At 41.8% G+C, this 20,431-nt stretch overlaps 2 protein-coding genes and 1 long non-coding RNA gene across 3 annotated transcripts; 1 reads left to right on the top strand and 2 right to left on the bottom strand.

Moving 5' to 3' along the window:
• Positions 1-2,087: 2,087 nt before the first annotated feature.
• LOC149472172 (hemoglobin subunit alpha-5-like) lies at positions 2,088-4,548 on the bottom strand. The gene is made up of 3 exons (XM_089691900.1): positions 4,391-4,548; positions 2,475-2,679; positions 2,088-2,298 (listed from the first exon to the last, which is right to left on the bottom strand). The coding sequence occupies exons 1-3, from the start codon at positions 4,483-4,485 to the stop codon at positions 2,170-2,172; spliced, it is 429 nt and encodes a 142-aa protein (XP_089548026.1). The 5' UTR covers positions 4,486-4,548; the 3' UTR covers positions 2,088-2,169.
• Positions 3,141-18,586, top strand: LOC149472170 (uncharacterized). Its single transcript, XR_016315252.1, has 3 exons — positions 3,141-4,579; positions 13,711-13,891; positions 17,950-18,586. It is a non-coding gene; the product is annotated as an uncharacterized LOC149472170 (long non-coding RNA).
• On the bottom strand, positions 11,131-11,753 carry LOC149472171 (hemoglobin subunit alpha-5-like). The gene is made up of 2 exons (XM_089691912.1): positions 11,518-11,753; positions 11,131-11,341 (listed from the first exon to the last, which is right to left on the bottom strand). The coding sequence occupies exons 1-2, from the start codon at positions 11,719-11,721 to the stop codon at positions 11,213-11,215; spliced, it is 333 nt and encodes a 110-aa protein (XP_089548038.1). The 5' UTR covers positions 11,722-11,753; the 3' UTR covers positions 11,131-11,212.
• Positions 18,587-20,431: the final 1,845 nt, after the last annotated feature.

Raw genomic sequence — 20,431 nt, 5'->3', positions numbered from 1 at the left:
CTTTGACCGTTTTTTATAGGAACTCCATTGGTCGGCTTTGGTGAGATATCATGGGTTTAGGCAGACCTCTGATGTTTCACCTTTGAAACAGAGAAAAGAGACTCCTCAATCTCCTTCTCTGCAGCCTCAGCATCACAGAATGAATGGACAGGAATAGCTCTGTACAGAGCTTCCAGTTCATTCAAAAACTGAATCATAGTAAACATGGTTTCTTATCTTTCAAATATGAATAGACAGAGTCAGTGATCGGTACATATCTCTGACTAACTTTGTCCATTCAGACAAGGAAGAGGCAGTTAAATTACATATTCTTCCCCCCTTCCCCGCTCTCCATCCTGAAACATCCCCCAGCAGCAGCCAGCAGGAGTGGGGAGTGTTGCGGGGGAGGAGTGGGGGCCAGGATGGGGAGGCAGAAGAGAGCACAGGGGCAGCAGAAGAAGCTGAATAGGAGGTGTGATGGGGGCAGAATATACAGGAACTAATCCCTCCATATTCATCTTGTAGCCGCTGAATGTCTGTGGGAGGGAGAGGAGGAGAAGCAGGCTTTCATGGACTGCAGAAAGAAAATGGATTGAATCGGTTCCTCTATATGCTGCCCCACCACCCCTCCTATCCAGTTGTATAGGGGAGCCTCATCGGCCCCCTGGAGCATAGGGCCGGTTCGCAATTGTGACCTCTGCACCCCTGTAGTTACACTTCTGTGTATAGGAAGAGGAAGGGCACAAGGGAGATGGCTTAAAAACTTACGTCTGGCCCTGATTCTGGGAGTAATTCTCAGAAGGTGCTCTTCTGTATATAGATGCTGCACAGTACCATCTCTTTTATTGTATTTGCTGGATGTAGTTATCAATTCTATTTTAGATTTTGTGGGTGCACTTTGCTCAGTAGTGTTCCTCCTATTTATAATGGTCCGTGTAGTTCTCAGTAACTGTATTTATTTTGTAATTATGGACATTGTATATCAACATCACATTGCAGTCTGTTTTAAATACAGAGTAGGAGCAAAGGAATAGATTTGAGAACAGCTGATGGAGCTATTTATAAAGGTACCGCTATGCCCACATGCCTGTAAAATGGGAAGATTAACTTTAGATTTAATATTATTGCTCATAGTTGTAGGTATACATCTTATTACTTGTGAAAGAATTTGTTTTGTAATAAATTGCACTTTTTAATTTTGTATTCTTTCAAACATGATTTCAAAACCTCTGTTTTTAATGCAGAGGTTTTAATGCAAATTGTGTAATTTATTTTTTGTTGGCAAACTAGTAAGTGTGCTGGGCAGTTGCCATTTTTGTTTAGTTTGCTGGAATTGGTGGAGGGACATATTGGAAGCTTTCAACTGTCATTATGCAGTACTGGGCTTCTGGCATGTCCTGTGTCTTTGAAGAGGAATAGGCTACCTCAAGGTATAACTGCCCTTAATTCATCCATTGGTATATATGCTTCAATGTGGAGGCTCTCATAGACTAGAGTTAGGACCACACTATACTGACGGACCTTGACAAGGCAATGTGGCTTCCACATATATTTGCAAGTCATTGCTCTTTGGATTCTGTCATTAAGTAGTATTCATCATTAGAATTCTAGCAAGACAGTTATGTTAGTGGGGGCTAGTTTTTATAAGTAACAACATTTAATTTTGTCTGAATTGTACATTCTAAAGGCAGGCACATGTCAGTAGTGAGCATAATACACAATGGAATGGATTTGCTAAAGCAATATAGCATGTTCACTTTGTATATGTTCATTTTTCTTAGTAAATGAGATGAAATGATGTTTACTTCAGATATAAAGTCCTGTTTTTTTTTACCGTACACATGATTAGCTTAACCTATACTAAGACCAAAGACAGTACACTTTTGCAGAGTGAAGCTTTTATGTTCAATTACTGGCATTGCAAATATTTAAATAATCAACCAGTTTTGCAATGATACTCTTCCACACACATTTACAAAGTAAGTTTGTGTTTTGCTCTAGTTTTTCTGTTTGTAAGGAATGTAAACTGTATGGCCCAGAGATAAACAACAAAAGACGATAAACTACACCAAGAAATCTGGTAAAATGGAATAACATGGACACATGTGAACTGATCAAATTAAGTTTATTGTAAAATGTGACACAAGTTAAGTTGTTTTAGGACCAGGTATCACATCAAAATGATCCAGCTTATCTGTACCTGGAAACCAGGACAGAAGACACAGCAGAGATGAATTTGTCCCAGGCAGCGTGGGCAGGAGCATTAAACTCCTTGGGGAAGTGGACAGCCAGAGTCACCTGGATGCAGTGAGACAGCAGCTACAAGAGAGAAAACAAAACAGTTTATTATGAATACTGGAAATCAGCTTGTTAACAACTGACTTCAACTTAGCTTTGTATTAGATATTTTACTTTCTATTATTTTCATTTATTATCTGTATCATTCTATCATCAATATTCATGAACCACTATAAAAATACTGATTTAGAACTTACTCTGAAGTTGCCAGGGTCAACTCTCAGGTTCTGAGCATGGAGGTCACTCAGGGCAGAGAGAGCACCGTCAAGATCATTCATGTGACTGGCGGCATTTCCGATAGCATTGACAACCTTGCCACCATGTCTGCGGAGATCCTTGGAGTTATGGCTCATATCAAAATGGCTGAAGTAGGTCTTGGTCTGAGGGAAGCTGAGGAACATCCTGAAGAAAAAAGAAATAAGGCCTTTAAATGTATGAATGGCAATGTATTAAACTTATATAATAGCATAAAGTAACAATTGTATACATAAAGTACATACATTGATTAAACCCAGGACCCTGCATTCACTATACCTGGTCTCCCACAGTACACAGAACATGGAAATGAAATGATTTTAGTAAATGTAAACGGCTAAATACCTTTTCTCATCAGCAGTCAGATCAGTTTTCTGACTTCTGTCCAGCAGAGCACTGGTTACAGCTTGTAGGAGGAGTTTTCATTCTCCTCTCACAATCTTATGAGATTGCATGACCCCTGACCCTCTGTCTGGACAGTGCTGATTGGCCCTGTGCTGATCACATGCACTATCCCAAGAAAAAAAACTCTTTAGCAATACACACCAAACTGAGTATGTGCAACTTGCCCCCAAGGCTCTGTTCTATCAGGAGATGAGCTGGGGACAGTGGAAGAAGGGGAGGATCAGAGAAGACAGGATTAAACTTCCTTTTTACACAATACAGATGATTAACACCTTAAATAATTAGCAAATATTACAATCACCACAAATCAGCTGTTCTTTTTTTTCCTAACTCCTTTTGTTTTTCAACCAGGTGCACATCTTTCCAATAGCTCCCAGTAGCAGTCCATTTTCTGTTTGAAAGTTTAGAAGGGGTGGATACCACTTCTGCAATCCACACCTCTCTCTGTCCCTCCTTCCTTGGGAGATGTGGCTGAGCTTCCTGCACAAGCGCACATCCAAGCAGCAAACTAGAGTGAGCATGTTGGTCACATGGCTCTGTTTTCATGGTAATATGACATCACACAGAAAAAACAAAAGCTGCTTGGCAAGAGAGTAAAGATTGTGCAGTCTAATTCACTGGTGAGACAGAAGTAGCATAGGCATGTTCGGATCTGGGGGGTTTCCCTCCTCCCCCCTCCCTTCCGTGGATACTGTGGCCGCTGAGTTACTCCTCCCATCCTGCCACTGCACACAGGACACCCATCAGAGCTCCTCCTGCACAAAGCCTGCATGTGTATAGTATTTTACAGACACAGCCTCGATCTCTACAGTGTATAGCTGCCTGCTCTGCCCTTTCAAGTTCTCAGATCAGAACGGCTGTGCTGCATAGCAGGCAGTTATCCAGTGTACAGATCCAGGCTGTATCTGTAAACACACAGTAGATACTCATACACAGCGCTTTCAGCGACTTCTCTTAACTTAAAGTCACTGAAGTGCTGCTATTGCTGCTGGATTCTGTGTGCTCAGATCAGAACAGCCTGAAAGGGAAGAGGAAGGGGTGAGATGTGAGAGGAGCAGAGAGAGCTGTGTGAACTCTCAGGAGCAGCAGAGAGCAGACATCAATCACACAGAGGAGAGGAAAGTGGGTGGATCCCCGCTAGAATGGCGGCATGACACTCCAGAGAAGACAGTAGCCCCTCCCACAGGCAATTAACTCTATTTTAACAATGTGCAGTTCTCAGAGGGCTGGAAAGATTTTTAGGTATTAGCAGCTCACATACAATAGGTATAAGCTACAAAAAAGGAAACCCATACTTCTCTTTTAATATCTGTAAATACATTTTTAACAAAAATCTGAATAAAAAAATGAAGCACATAGTTCCTTTAACTAAGCACAAGAATTATGGAAAAGACTTGTAAAGGTAAATAATTCTATAACATTACCGTAACTGATTACTAAATGTATTATTTACCTCTCCAGAGCCTCTGCTCCGATGTCCTCAGCATGGCCAGACACCTTGCCCCAGACGGACTTGATGGCGGCCTTCTCAGCTTCGGAGAATGTCATGATTGGTTCAGGTTAGTACAGATGAACTGGTCAGTCCCTACAGAGTTGAGAGCTACTGCACTTTTAAAGAAAACAGATTTCAACGATGGATAATGTAAGTGTCTTGCCATTGGCTACATTTTTAGTCACACCAATTCCCTTATCTTAAAAAAATAATGATGTTAGGAATTCATAGCTGCTGATACAATGCAATATCTTTTTATCTCTCTATACAGTGCTTACAGTATGTAAAATACAGCACACAATGCATAATGATAATAGACAAGTCTGATAACAATACGATAACCATATGTGACTGCTAAATTAGCTGAACAACAAGGCATTGCCTGAAAACGCACATCATGTTTTTCTCTAACATTTAAGTTATTAGTGAAGACGTTACACTTATATTATTTGCCATCGTTTTTTAGTTCTTAGAATCCTGGGCTCATAAAGGATAATGCTCCAAGTCTAAAGATAGCTCAATGTTAATTTGTATTTTGCCAAAATAGCACAAATGGACAGATGTGTATGAGTAGGACAAAGATTCATATATAATATCTGAAAACTGAACTTTGGATAGAAATCTAGGAATTTAAAGAACACATTTGCTTTCAGTTTTTAATAAAGTGGGGCAAGGTGGGACCTGTAAGGTTTTAATACTATTTGTGACTCCTTTGTGTCCTTTTTTTTCCTGTGAGACCAGAAATGTCACAGGAACAGGAGGATAAAAAAACAACAAAATAAAAAACTGCATATGCTCTAAACTTCATCCCCATTGGAGAGAGGAAAAATCTCACCGACAGAAATAAAAACTTGACAGCAGATTTAATAAAAAAATAATAGAAACAATCATAAATTATTTACAAAAATATATTAAAAACATATAAAAGTCAATAATCAAAAACAAAATCAAGGACTGAAATGATGTCAGAATAATACAATTACTCATTAGAAACATATCATTAAACACTTTTAAACTTAAACTAAACTTTTGAAAAGTATAAATTGTAATTTTGTAAGTAAGCTTTGTTTATATCTCTTCATGTCCAGCACTTTCACACAGAACCAAAGTTATGATTTTATGTGTACTTCTACCAGAACATATTGTTATGGGTTTATGTTGTAATCAAACCCATACATATGTATTTAGAAGAGATACTGTAAATGGATCAGCTTTGCATCTAAATTTCTTGTTCACACTACAAAGTGCATTATAATACATGTTACTCTGATTTACTGTGAATTTGTTGCAATGTGTTGTCATTCATTATTAATTGCACTCCAACCTACATATAGAATGCATTGCAGCACACCTGTACCAAAGAGCATTGCAATATACAGATGCAAATGCTCTGGGTAATGTGGTGCACTGCATTTTGAAAAATAAAGCAGGATCTATTTTTCATGCATTCGTGTACATTCACAGTCAATTCAAAATACGTTGCTAAACACAACGAACCTTAATGCACAAAAAAAGAGTAAACTGCATGATGGTCTGAATAGGCCCTATACCTTAAAGTATGAGCGGGAAGATTACTTAGTCCAAGTTGTATTTATTAAGATTTATTTCCTTGTCATTTCAAGTGTTAATGGTTACAGATTTATGAGACTAAAGCCGGCAATACACCATTAGATTTTTTCCATTCACCCTGCAGGCTGAACAAAATTAAATCTAACAGACACCCCCATCCATGCTATACAGCACAGATGGGTGAATCTCTCGCTGTGGCTATGGTACTTTTACAGCCAGCATGGATGACTATCAAACTACCTGAACATGAGCTGCATGTGACTGGATGTAGATGGTATTCAACTGACAATTTTCCTCCTAGTTCCTTCAATTTTGCAATAGAGAGATGTCGGACAGGAGATGTATATGGCAAGCTTTAGGATGGCTATGGAGAGACAGGTATCATCTGGGTAACAGCATACAAGAAAATATCTATCTGACCGTGTGAAGAATAAACACGCTCTTCACCTGATGCTAATATTTGCAGATTCCACATCACTCTTCAGTACAGATTACATTGCTGTGCTCCTTTTGACTATTTTCATGAACTATTTTATTTTATTTTTAACGAAGTTTTTGGCTATTATGATGAACCACTGGTATTTATACTTTCTAATTCACTGACCTGCAAAACGTATACACATCAGGAAAGTCAGAATATTCAGAGTGCTTATCTGCATAATAGTTTTGGGTTGGTGGCAAACTGTTAGCAATGGTAGCTTTCATATTATTTTCCTCAAGTTCAACATTTTGCAAAAATAAAACATCAGAACATATTTTACAGTACATAGACTTTCCCTGGTTGTTTCAATCACTTTAAAAAAGCTGCTGGCTTTTAAAAACATGTATTGCACAGTTATGAGGTCTATCTGGCTTAAATTATTTTGCCTAAAACATGAAAAGAGATTTTAGCAAAAAATAATTAGTTAGTATTGATGAAGATTGCAATGACTCCTTCTCCAAGGAGTATAGAAGAACATTATATAGTTACTCTATTGAAAGCAGTGATTATATGTATTTATTAAATGTTTAATCGGGTTTCTGAATGAAGCTTGATTTTTTAACTTCTTAATAAATGAAAGAGTCCCAATCTCCAAGAGCAAAATCATCCAATACTATTGGCAAATAGCTGGGTACATATCAGGGGCAGATTGACCATTTGGAAACTCGGGCACTGCCCGAGGGCCCGGGGTCAGTAGGGGGCCCCTTGAGCTTTGACCGTTTTTTATAGGAACCCCATTGGTCGGCTTTGGTGAGATATCATGGGTTTAGGCAGACCTCTGATGTTTCACCTTTGAAACAGAGAAAAGAGACTCCTCAATCTCCTTCTCTGCAGCCTCAGCATCACAGAAGGAATGGACAGGAATAGCTCTGTACAGAGCTTCCCGTTCATTGAAAAACTGAATCATAGTAAACATGGTTTCTTATCTTTCAAATATGAATAGACAGAGTCAGTGATCGGTACATATCTCTGACTAACTTTGTCCATTCAGACAAGGAAGGGGCCGTTAAATGACATATTCTTCCCCCCTTCCCCGCTCTCCATCCTGAAACATCCCCCAGCAGCAGCCAGCAAGACTGAGGAGTGTTGCGGGGGAGGAGTGGGGGCCAGGATGGGGGGGCAGAAGAGAGCACAGGGGCAGCAGAAGAAGCTGAATAGGAGGGGTGATGGGGGCAGAATATAGAGGAATTAATCCCTCCATTTTCATCTTGTAGCCGCTGAATGTCTGTGGGAGGGAGAGGAGAAGAAGCAGGCTTTCATGGACTGCAGAAAGAAAATGGAGTGGATCGGTTCCTCTATATGCTGCCCCACTGCCCCTCCTATCCAGTTGTATAGGGGAGCCGCATGGGCCCCCTGGAGCATAGGGCCGGTTGGCAATTGTGACCTCTGCACCCCTGTAGTTACACTTCTGTGTATAGGAAGAGGAAGGGCACAAGGGAGAAGACTTAAAAATTTTACGTCTGGCCCTGATTCTGGGAGTAATTCTCAGAAGGTGCTCTTCTGTATATAGATGCTGCACAGTACCATCTCTTTTTATTGTATTTGCTGGATGTAGTTATCAATTCTATTTTAGATTTTTTGGGTGCACTTTGCTCAGTAGTGTTCCTCCTATTTATAATGGTCCGTGTAGTTCTCAGTAACTGTATTTATTTTGTAATTATGGACATTGTATATCAACATCACATTTCAGTCTGTTTTGAATGCAGAGTAGGAGCAAAGGAATAGATTTGAGAACAGCTGATGGAGCTATTTATAAAGGTACCGCTATGCCCACATGCCTGTAAAATGGGAAGATTAACTTTAGATTTAATATTATTGCTCATAGTTGTAGGTATGCATCTTATTACTTGTGAAAGAATTTGTTTTGTAATAAATTGCACTTTTTAATTTTATATTCTTTCAAACATGATTTCAAAACCTCTGTGTCATTATGCAATACTGGGCTTCTGGCATGTCCTCTGTCTTTGAAGAGGAATAGGCTACCTCAAGGTATAACTGCCCTTAATTCATCCATTGGTATATATGCTTCAATGTGGAGGCTCTCATAGACTAGAGTTAGGACCACACTATACTGACGGACCTTGACAAGGCAATGTGGCTTCCACATATATTTACAAGTCATTGGTCTTTGGATTCTGTCAGTAAGTAGTATCCATCATTAGAATTCTAGCAAGACAGTTATGTTAGTGGGGGCTAGTTTTTATAAGTAACAACATTTAATTTTGTCTGAATTGTACATTCTAAAGGCAGGCACATGTCAGTAGTGAGCATAATACACAATGGAATGGATTTGCTAAAGCAGTGGTTCTCAACCTTTCTAATGTCGCGACCCCTTAATACAGTTCCTCATGTTGTGGTGACCCCCAACCATAAAATTATTTTCGTTGCTACCTGTAATTGTACTGTAATTTTGCAGTGGGAGGACTAGTGCCCCATCATTGATGTCAGTGGGATGAATAGTGTCCCATCGTTGGTATCAGTGGGATGAATAGTGCCCCATCGTTGGTGTCAGTGGGAGGAATAGTGTCCCATCGTTGGTGTCAGTGGGAGGAATAGTGCCCCATCGTTGGTGTCAGTGGGAGGAACAGTGCCCCATCATTGGTATCAGTGGGAGGAATAGTGTCCCATCATTGGCATTAGTGGGAGGAATAGTGTCCCATCATTGGTATCAGTGGGAGGAATAGTGCCCCATCATTGGTATCAGTGGGAGGAATAGTGCCCCATCATTGGTATCAGTGGGAGGAATAGTGCCCCATCATTGGTGTCAATGGAAGGAATAGTGCCCCATCATTGGTGTCAGTGGGAGGAATAGTGCCCCATCATTGGTATCAGTGGGAGGAATAGTGCCCCATCATTGGTGTCAGTGGAAGGAATAGTGCCCTATCATTGGTGTCAGTGGGAGGAATAGTGTCCCATCGTTGGTGTCAGTGGGAGGAATAGTGCCCCATCGTTGGTGTCAGTGGGAGGAATAGTGCCCCATCATTGGTATCAGTGGGAGGAATAGTGCCCCATCATTGGCATTAGTGGGAGGAATAGTGTCCCATCATTGGTATCAGTGGGAGGAATAGTGCCCCATCATTGGTATCAGTGGGAGGAATAGTGCCCCATCATTGGTATCAGTGGGAGGAATAGTGCCCCATCATTGGTGTCAGTGGAAGGAATAGTGCCCCATCATTGGTGTCAGTGGGAGGAATAGTGCTCCATCATTGGTGTCAGTGGGAGGAATAGTGCTCCATCATTGGTGTCAGTGGGAGGAATAGTGCCCCATCATTGGTGTCAGTGGGAGGAATAGTGCCCCATCATTGGTGTCAGTGGGAGGAATAGTGCCCCATCATTGGTGTCAGTGGGAGGAATAGTGCCCCATCATTGGCGTCAGTGGGAGGAATAGTGTACAATCATTGGCATCAGTGGAAGGAATAGTGCCCAATCATTGGCGTCAGTGGGAGGAATAGTGCCCCATCATTGGCGTCAGTGGGAGGAATAGTGCCCCATCATTGGCGTCAGTGGGAGGAATAGTGCCCAATCATTGGCGTCAGTGAGAGGAATAGTGCCCAATCATTGGCGTCAGTGGGAGGAATAGTGCCCAATCATTGGCGTCAGTGAGAGGAATAGTGCCCCATCGTGGGTGTCAGTGGGAGGAATAGTGCCCCATCGTGGGTGTCAGTGGGAGGAATAGTGCCCCACCGTGGGTGTCAGTGGGAGGAATAGTGCCCCATCGTGGGTGTCAGTGGGAGGAATAGTGCCCCATCGTGGGTGTCAGTGGGAGGAATAGTGCCCCATTGTGGGTGTCAGTGGGAGGAATAGTGCCCCATTGTGGGTGTCAGTGGGAGGAATAGTGCCCCATTGTGGGTGTCATTGGGAGGAATAGTGCCTCATCATTGGTGTCAGTGGGAGGAATAGTGCCCCATCATTGGTGTCAGTGGGAGGAATAGTGCCCCATCATTGGTATCAGTGGGAGGAATAGTGCCCCATCATTGGTGTCAGTGGGAGGAATAGTGCCCCATCATTGGTGTCAGTGGGAGGAATAGTGCCCAATTGTGGGTGTCAGCTATGTCCTTATCTGGCCTCTCTCTGGCCTGTTGAGTGATCCCGGAGGTGTGGCCAGGTTTCGGGGGCAGCATATCATCCCGCCCACAGATCGCCTGAGACAGGAGCGGTGTCTCGGTTCCTAAGACCATCGGAAATATGTGTTTTCTGATGGTCTTAGGCGACCCCTGTGAAATGGTCGTTCGACCCCCAAAGGGGTCGCGACCTTCAGGTTGAGAACCGCTGTGCTAAAGCAATATAGCATGTTCACTTTGTATATGTTCATTTTGCTTAGTAAATGAGATGAAATGATGTTTACTTCAGATATAAAGTCCTGTTTTTTTTTACCGTACACATGATTAGCTTAACCTATACTAAGACCAAAGACAGTACACTTTTGCAGAGTGAAGCTTTTATGTTTAGTTGTTGGCATTGCAAAAATTTAAATAATCAACCAGTTCTGCAATGATACTCTTCCACACACATTTACAAAGTAAGTTTGTGTTTTGCTCTAGTTTTTTCTGTTTGTAAAGAATGTAAACTGTATGGCCCAGAGATAAACAAAAAAAAAGACGATAAACTACACCAAGAAATCTGGTAAAATGGAATAACATGGACACATGTGAACTGATCAAATTAAGTTTATTGTAAAATGTGACACAAGTTAAGTTGTTTTAGGACCAGGTATCACATCAAAATGATCCAGCTTATCTGTACCTGGAAACCAGGACAGAAGACACAGCAGAGATGAATTTGTCCCAGGCAGCGTGGGCAGGAGCATTAAACTCCTTGGGGAAGTGGACAGCCAGAGTCACCTGGATGCAGTGAGACAGCAGCTACAAGAGAGAAAACAAAACAGTTTATTATGAATACTGGAAATCAGCTTTTTAATAACTGACTTCAACTTAGCTTTGTATTAGATATTTTACTTTCTATTATTTTCATTTTCTATCTGTATCATTCTATCATCAATATTCATGAACCACTATAAAAATGCTGATTTAGAACTTACTCTGAAGTTGCCAGGGTCAACTCTCAGGTTCTGAGCATGGAGGTCACTCAGGGCAGAGAGAGCACCGTCAAGGTCATTCATGTGACTGGCGGCATTTCCGATAGCATTGACAACCTTGCCACCATGCCTGCGGAGATCCTTGGAGTTATGGCTCAAATCAAAATGGCTGAAGTAGGTCTTGGTCTGAGGGAAGCTGAGGAACATCCTGAAGAAAAAAGAAATAAGGCCTTTAAATGTATGAATGGCAATGTATTAAACTTATATAATAGCATAAAGTAACAATTGTATACATAAAGTACATACATTGATTAAACCCAGGACCCTGCATTCATTATACCTGGTCTCCCACAGTACACAGAACATGGAAATGAAACGATTTTAGTAAATGTTAACTGCTAAATACCTTTTCTCATCAGCAGTCAGATCACTTTTCTGACTTCTGTCCAGCAGAGCACTGGTTACAGCTTGTAGGAGGAGTTTTCATTCTCCTCTCACAATCGTATGAGACTGCATGACCCCTGACCCTCTGTCTGGAGAGTGCTGATTGGCCCTGTGCTGATCACATGCACTATCCCAAGAAAAAAAAAATCTTTAGCAATACACACCGAACTGAGCAGGTGCAACTTGCCCCCAAGGCTCTGTTCTATCAGGAGATGAGCTGGGGACAGTGGAAGAAGGGGAGGATCAGAGAAGACAGGATTAAACATCCTTTTCATACAATACAGATGATTAACACCTTAAGTTCCACTGTGAGTATAACAAGCATGCTTTACTACATATTCAGAGAGATTTTACTCTTGTGGATTTAATAACACTTTTACAGATTTCTGTGGACCTGTTTTGCAAGGGGAAACAAGGTTTTTTATTGCATGGAATGTAATATCCTAATGTTATGGGAATTAATTAGGATCTACCTAATTGCTATTAAAATGCTAGTTTGGGCAGCATAAAATTGCATCATTCAATAATACCTTACCAACATTAAAGGAGAAGTATTGGATGGGGCAAATAATTAGCACATATTACAATCACCACAAATCAGCTGTTCTATTTTTTCCTAACTCCTTTTGTTTTTCAACCAGGTGCACATCTTTCCAATAGCTCCCAGTAGCAGTCCATTTTCTGTTTGAAAGTTTAGAAGGGGTGGATACCACTTCTGCAATCCACCCCTCTCTCTGTCCCTCCTTCCTTGGGAAATGTGGCTGAGCTTCCTGCACAAGCGCACATCCAAGCAGCAAACTAGAGTGAGCATGTTGGTCACATGGCTCTGTTTTCATGGTAATATGACATCACACAGAAAAAACAAAAGCTGCTTGGCAAGAGAGTAAAGATTGTGCAGTCTAATTCACTGGTGAGACAGAAGTAGCATAGGCATGTTCGGATCTGGAGGGTTTCCCTCCTCCCCCCTCCCTTCTGTGGATACTGTGGCCGCTGAGTTACTCCTCCCATCCTGCCACTGCACACAGGACACTCATCAGAGCTCCTCCTGCACAAAGCCTGCATGTGTATAGTATTTTACAGACACAGCCTCCATCTCTACAGTGTATAGCTGCCTGCTCTGCCCTTTCAAGTTCTCAGATCAGAACGGCTGTGCTGCATAGCAGGCAGTTATCCAGTGTACAGATCCAGGCTGTATCTGTAAACACACAGTAGATACTCATACACAGCGCTTTCAGCGACTTCTCTTAACTTAAAGTCACTGAAGTGCTGCTATTGCTGCTGGATTCTGTGTGCTCAGATCAGAACAGCCTGAAAGGGAAGAGGAAGGGGTGAGATGTGAGAGGAGCAGAGAGAGCTGTGTGAACTCTCAGGAGCAGCAGAGAGCAGACATCAATCACACAGAGGAGAGGAAAGTGGTTGGATCCCCGCTAGAATGGCGGCATGACACTCCAGAGAAGACAGTAGCCCCTCCCACAGGCAATTAACTCTATTTTAACAATGTGCAGTTCTCAGAGGGCTGGAAAGATTTTTAGGTATTAGCAGCTCACATACAATAGGTATAAGCTACAAAAAAAGGAAACCCATACTTCTCTTTTAATATCTGTAAATACATTTTTATCAAAAATCTGAATTAAAAAATGAAGCACATAGTTCCTTTAACTAAGCACAAGAATTATGGAAAAGACTAGTAAAGGTATATAATTCTATAACGTTACCGTAAATGATTACTAAATGTATTATTTACCTCTCCAGAGCCTCTGCTCCAATGTCCTCAGCATGGTCAGACACCTTTCCCCAGACGGACATGATGGCGGCCTTCTCAGCTTCGGAGAATGTCATGATTGGTTCAGGTTAGCACAGATGAACTGGTCAGTCCCTACAGAGTTGAGAGCTACTGCACTTTTAAAGAAAACAGATTTCAACGATGGATAATGTAAGTGTCTTGCCATTGACTACATTTTTAGTCACCCATTCCCTTATCTTAAAAAAATAATGATGATAGGAATTCACAGCTGCTGATACAATGCAATATCTTTTTATCTCTCTATACAGTGCTTACAGTATGTAAAATACAGCACACAATGCATAATGATAATAGACAAGTCTGATAACACGGTTCAACAAATTTTTATTTTTTGCCAGTTTTGGAAACAAAAGGATCCATTTCTTAATGAATTTCACATTCTGAGTTCAAATATAACAATGAAATTTGTCAATTGGCTCTAGTTTTTCTGTAAACGGAAAGTTTTCTACTATAGGCGTAATGACTACATAATGCACAATAATTATATAGATAGATGTCTTTCCACAAATATAAAGCAAGTGATATTGACTACATAACAAAGCCTAAATGGCATAATATATTGCATAGGATTACCAAGAAAAATTATAGCCATAAGCTAAGTTGAATCTTTTTAATACTTAGGATTCTCACTAGTTTTGTCTTCAATTTGTGTCGGTTTTGCTTCTCTTGGCTTTTCTCTTGTATTCAAGGAAAGGGCTATCTCTTACAACTGCACGTGACTACACGCTTCAGGTTCTTCCTCACTTGACTCAACCACGAAGGATTCTGGTGCTTTAGGAATTGGTAGCCCCTCTCCATGAGGAACTGGACGTATTGCCGATGGAATATTTGGATAGTGCACAGATAACTTTTTCTTCTTATTTAGCCCTTTTACAATTGGAGGCACCATACAAAAGTAACAATTACTAACATGATCTGTTGGCTCTCTCCAAATCATTGGCACAGCGAAAGGGATAGATGCCTTTTTTCCATTCTGCTAAATTAGCTGAACAACAAGGCATTGCCTGAAAACGCACATCATGTTTTTCTCTAACATTTACGTTATTAGTGAAGACGTTACACTTATATTATTTGCCATCGTTTTTTAGTTCTTAGAATCCTGGGCTCATAAAGGATAATGCTCCAAGTCTAAAGATAGCTCAATGTTAACTTGTATTTTGCCAAAATAGCACAAATGCAAAGATGTGTATGAGTAGGACAAAGCTTCATATATAATATCTGAAAACTGCTTTCAGTTTTTAATACAGTGGGGCAAGGTGGGACCTGTAAGGTTTTAATACTATTTGTGACTCCTTTGTGTCATTTATTTTTCCTGTGAGACCAGGAATGTCACAGGAACAGGAGGATAAAAAAACAACAAAATAAAAAACTGCATATGCTCTAAACTTCATCCCCATTGGAGAGAGGAAAAATCTCACCGACAGAAATGAAAACTTGACAGCAGATTTAATAAAAAAAATAATAGAAACAATGATAAATTATTTACAAAAATATATTAAAAACATATAAAAGTCAATAATCAAAAACAAAATCAAGGACTGAAATGATGTCAGAATAATACAATTACTCATTAGAAACATATCATTAAACACTTTTAAACTTAAACTAAACTTTTGAAAAGTATAAATTGTAAATTTTGTAAGTAAGCTTTGTTTATATCTCTTCATGTCCAGCACTTTCACACAGAACCAAAGTTATGATTTTATGTGTACTTCTACCAGAACATATTGTTATGGGTTTATGTTGTAATTAAATCCATAAATATGATTTAGAAAAGATAAATGGATCAGCTTTGCATCTAAATTTCTTGTTCACACTACAAAGTGCATTATAATACATGTTACTCTGATTTACTGTGAATTTGTTGCAATTTATTTATTTATTTATTTATTTATCGAGTTTATATAGCGCCAAAGGGTTTGCTCAGCGCTGTACAATAGAGGGGGGACAATACATGAAACAGAACAGTATCATCAAACAGCACACGAGGGGTTAGAGGGCCCTACTCTTTCGAGCGTACAATCTAGGAGGGAGGGGGTAGAGGCACAGGAGGAAACGGCTGTGGGGGATGGAGTGGTAGGAGGAGGGAAGGGCAGCGGCTGTTAGGTGAGGGTGGGGTAGGCTTCCCTGAAGAGGTGGGTTTTCAGGGAGCGCCTGAAGGTGAGGAGGGAAGGTGACAGTCTGATGGATTGGGGTAGTGAGTTCCAGAGGATGGGGGAGGACCTGGAGAAGTCTTGCAGTCGTGCGTGGGAGGAGGAGACCAGGGAGCAAGATAGAAGGAGGTCCTGTGAAGAGCGAAGGGTACGGGTAGGGTGGTACCTGGGAATCAGGTCGGTGAGGTAGTTAGGGGCAGTGTTGTGAATGGCCTTATAGGTCAGGGTGAGGAATTTAAATTTAATGCGTTGTGCAATGGGGAGCCAGTGGAGGGAGAGGCAGAGGGGGGTGGCAGAGGTGGAGCGGCTGGTGAGGTGGATGAGTCTGGCCGCTGAGTTCAGGATGGTCTGAAGCGGGGAGAGCCTGCACTGGGGTAGGCCGGTGAGGAGGGAGTTGCAGTAGTCCAGGCGTGAGATAATCAGGGAGTGTACTAGTAGTTTAGTGGTGTCTGGGGTAAGGAAGGAGCGTATCTTGGCGATATTGCGGAGGTGGAGTCTGCATGTGTTTGTGAGAGATTTGATATGAGGTTGAAAGGAAAGGTTTGAGTCCAGAATGACGCCAAGGACTTTGGCTTGCTGGGCGGGATTGATGGTGGTGTTGTTGGTAGTGATGGAAAGGATGGGGGGGGGCGCGGGCTGGGGGGAAGATGAGAAGCTCGGTTTTGGAGAGGTTGAGTTTGAGGAAATGGAGCGACATCCAGTCAGAGATGTCGTTTAGGAGGTGAGTGATGCGGGCGGAGAATGTGGGGGTGAGGTGAGGGGTGGATAGGTAGATTTGAGTATCATCGGCATAGAGGTGGTAATTGAAGCCGTGGGAGTGTATGAGTTTGCCAAGGGAGGAGGTGTAGATGGAGAAGAGAAGGGGTCCAAGGACAGAGCCCTGGGGGACCCCAACAGAGAGGGGGAGTGAGGAGGAGGTGGCACCGTTGTAGGAAACGCTGAAGGAGCGTTGGGATAGATAGGACGAGAACCAGGAGAGAGCGGTGTCTCTGATGCCAAGGGAGAGTAGTTTTTTAAGGAGGAGGGGGTGGTCGACTGTGTCAAAGGCCGCGGAGAGGTCTAGGAGGAGGAGGACAGAGTAGTCGCCTTTGGCTTTGGCGGTTAGTAGATCGTTGGTGATTTTGAGGAGGGCAGTTTCGGTGGAGTGTAGGGGACGGAAGCCGGACTGTAGTGGGTCAAGGAGGTTGCTGTCAGTCAGGTGGGCGCTTAGGCGATCGAAGACCAACCGCTCAAGGAGCTTGGAAGTGAGTGGCAGCAGGGAAATTGGTCTGAGGTTGTTGAGGTCAGTGGGGTCCAGGGAGGGCTTTTTGAGTATGGGGGTGATGTGCGCATGTTTTAGGGGGGAGGGGAAGACGCCAGTAGAGAGGGAGAGATTAAAGATGTGGGTAAGGGAGCGGATGAGGGAAGAGGGGGGTGACCGGAGGAGTTGAGAGGGGATAGGGTCCAGGGGGCAGGTAGTGAGGCGGGCTTCTGAGAAGACTCTGCTGACTTCCTCAGTGATAGTAGGGCTGAAGGAGTGCAGTGATGGGGGGGTTACGGTAGGCAGGGCCTTGGGTGTGGTGGGGGGCAGTGCCGTTGCGAGGTCAGAGGAGGGGAGAGATGAGGGGGTGATAGAAGGGGGGAGGGGGGCAATGTGTTGTCATTCATTATTAATTGCACTCCAACCTACATATAGAATGCATTGCAGCACACCTGTACCAAAGAGCATTGCAATATACAGATGCAAATGCTCTGGGTAATGTGGTGCACTGCATTTTGAAAAATAAAGCAGGATCTATTTTTCATGCATTCGTGTACATTCACAGCCAATTCAAAATACGTTGCCGAACACAACGAACCTTAATGCACAAAAAAAGAGTGAACTGCATGATGGTCTGAATAGGCCCTATACCTTAAAGTATGAGCAGGAAGATTACTTAGTCCAAGTTGTATTTATTAAGATTTATTTCCTTGTCATTTCAAGTGTTAATGGTTACAGATTTATGAGACTAAAGCCGGCAATACACCATTAGATTTTTTCCATTCACCCTGCAGGCTGAACAAAATTAAATCTAACAGACACCCCTATCCATGCTATACAGCACAGATGGGTGAATCTCTCGCTGTGGCTATGGTACTTTTACAGCCAGCATGGATGACTATCAAACTACCTGAACATGAGCTGCATGTGACTGGATGTAGATGGTATTCAACTGACAATTTTCCTCCTGGTTCCTTCAATTTTGCAATAGAGAGATGTCGGACAGGAGGTGTACATGGCAAGCTTTAGGATGGCTATGGAGAGACAGGTATCACCTGGGTAACAGCATACAAGAAAATATCTATCTGACCGTGTGAAGAATAAACACGCTCTTCACCTGATGCTAATATTTGCGGATTCCACATCACTCTTCAGTACAGATTACATTGCTGTGCTCCTTTTGACTATTTTCATGAACTATTTTATTTTATTTTTAACGAAGTTTTTGGCTATTATGATGATCCACTGGTATTTATACTTTCTAATTCACTGACCTGCAAAACGTATACACATCAGGAAAGTCAGTATATTCAGAGTGCTTATCTGCATAATAGTTTTGGGTTGGTGACAAACTGTTAGCAATGGTAGCTTTCATATTATTTTCCTCAAGTTCAACATTTTGCAAAAAATAAAACACCAGAACATATTTTACAGTACATAGACTTTCCCTGGTTATTTCAATCACCTTAAAAAAGCTGATGGCTTTTAAAAACATGTATTGCACAGATAGGAGGTCTATCTGGCTTAAATTATTTTGCCTAAAACATGAAAAGAGATTTTAGCAAAAAAGAATTAGTTAGTATTGATGAAGATTGCAATGACTCCTTCTCCAAGGAGTATAGAAGAACATTATATAGTTGCTCTATTGAAAGCAGTGATTATATGTATTTATTAAATGTTTAATCGGGTTTCTGAATGAAGCTTGATTTTTTAACTTCTTAATAAATGAAAGAGTCCCAATCTCCAAGAGCAAAATCATCCAATACTATTGGCAAATAGCTGGGTACATATCAGGGGCAGATTGACCATTTGGAAACTCGGGCACTGCCCGAGGGCCCGGGGTCAGTAGGGGGCCCCTTGAGCTTTGACCGTTTTTTATAGGAACCCCATTGGTCGGCTTTGGTGAGATATCATGGGTTTAGGCAGACCTCTGATGTTTCACCTTTGAAACAGAGAAAAGAGACTCCTCAATCTCCTTCTCTGCAGCCTCAGATCACAGAATGAATGGACAGGAATAGCTCTGTACAGAGCTTCCTGTTCATTGAAAAACTGAATCATAGTAAACATGGTTTCTTATCTTTCAAATATGAATAGACAGAGTCAGTGATCGGTACATATCTCTGACTAACTTTGTCCATTCAGACAAGGAAGGGGCCGTTAAATGACATATTCTTCCCCCCTTCCCCGCTCTCCATCCTGAAACATCCCCCAGCAGCAGCCAGCAAGACTGAGGAGTGTTGCGGGGGAGGAGTGGGGGCCAGGATGGGGGGGCTGAAGAGAGCACAGGGGCAGCAGAAGAAGCTGAATAGGAGGGGTGATGGGGGCAGAATATAGAGGAATTAATCCCTCCATTTTCATCTTGTAGCCACTGAATGTCTGTGGGAGGGAGAGGAGGAGAAGAAGGCTTTCATGGACTGCAGAAAGAAAATGGAGTGGATCGGTTCCTCTATATGCTGCCCCACTGCCCCTCCTATCCAGTTGTATAGGGGAGCCGCATGGGCCCCCTGGAGCATAGGGCCGGTTGGCAATTGTGACCTCTGCACCCCTGTAGTTACACTTCTGTGTATAGGAAGAGGAAGGGCACAAGGGAGAAGGCTTAAAAATTTTACGTCTGGCCCTGATTCTGGGAGTAATTCTCAGAAGGTGCTCTTCTGTATATAGATGCTGCACAGTACCATCTCTTTTATTGTATTTGCTGGATGTAGTTATCAATTCTATTTTAGATTTTTTTGGGTGCACTTTGCTCAGTAGTGTTCCTCCTATTTATAATGGTCCGTGTAGTTCTCAGTAACTGTATTTATTTTGTAATTATGGACATTGTATATCAACATCACATTGCAGTCTGTTTTGAATGCAGAGTAGGAGCAAAGGAATAGATTTGAGAACAGCTGATGGAGCTATTTATAAAGGTACCGCTATGCCCACATGCCTGTAAAATGGGAAGATTAACTTTAGATTTAATATTATTGCTCATAGTTGTAGGTATACATCTTATTACTTGTGAAAGAATTTGTTTTGTAATAAATTGCACGTTTTAATTTTGTATTCTTTCAAACATGATTTCAAAACCTCTGTTTTTAATGCAGAGGTTTTAATGCAAATTGTGTAATTTATTTTTTGTTGGCAAACTAGTAAGTGTGCTGGGCAGTTGTCATTTTTGTTTAGTTTGCTGGAATTGGTGGAGGGACATATTGGATGCTTTCAACTGTCATTATGCAATACTGGGCTTCTGGCATGTCCTGTGTCTTTGAAGAGGAATAGGCTACCTCAAGGTAT

Source organism: Staurois parvus, unplaced genomic scaffold (assembly GCF_062004578.1).
Source record: "Staurois parvus isolate SC_StPar_1 unplaced genomic scaffold, SC_StPar_1.0 ptg000022l, whole genome shotgun sequence".
Classification (NCBI taxonomy): Eukaryota; Metazoa; Chordata; class Amphibia; order Anura; family Ranidae; genus Staurois; species Staurois parvus.
This window is presented reverse-complemented; position numbering and strand designations above follow the sequence as displayed.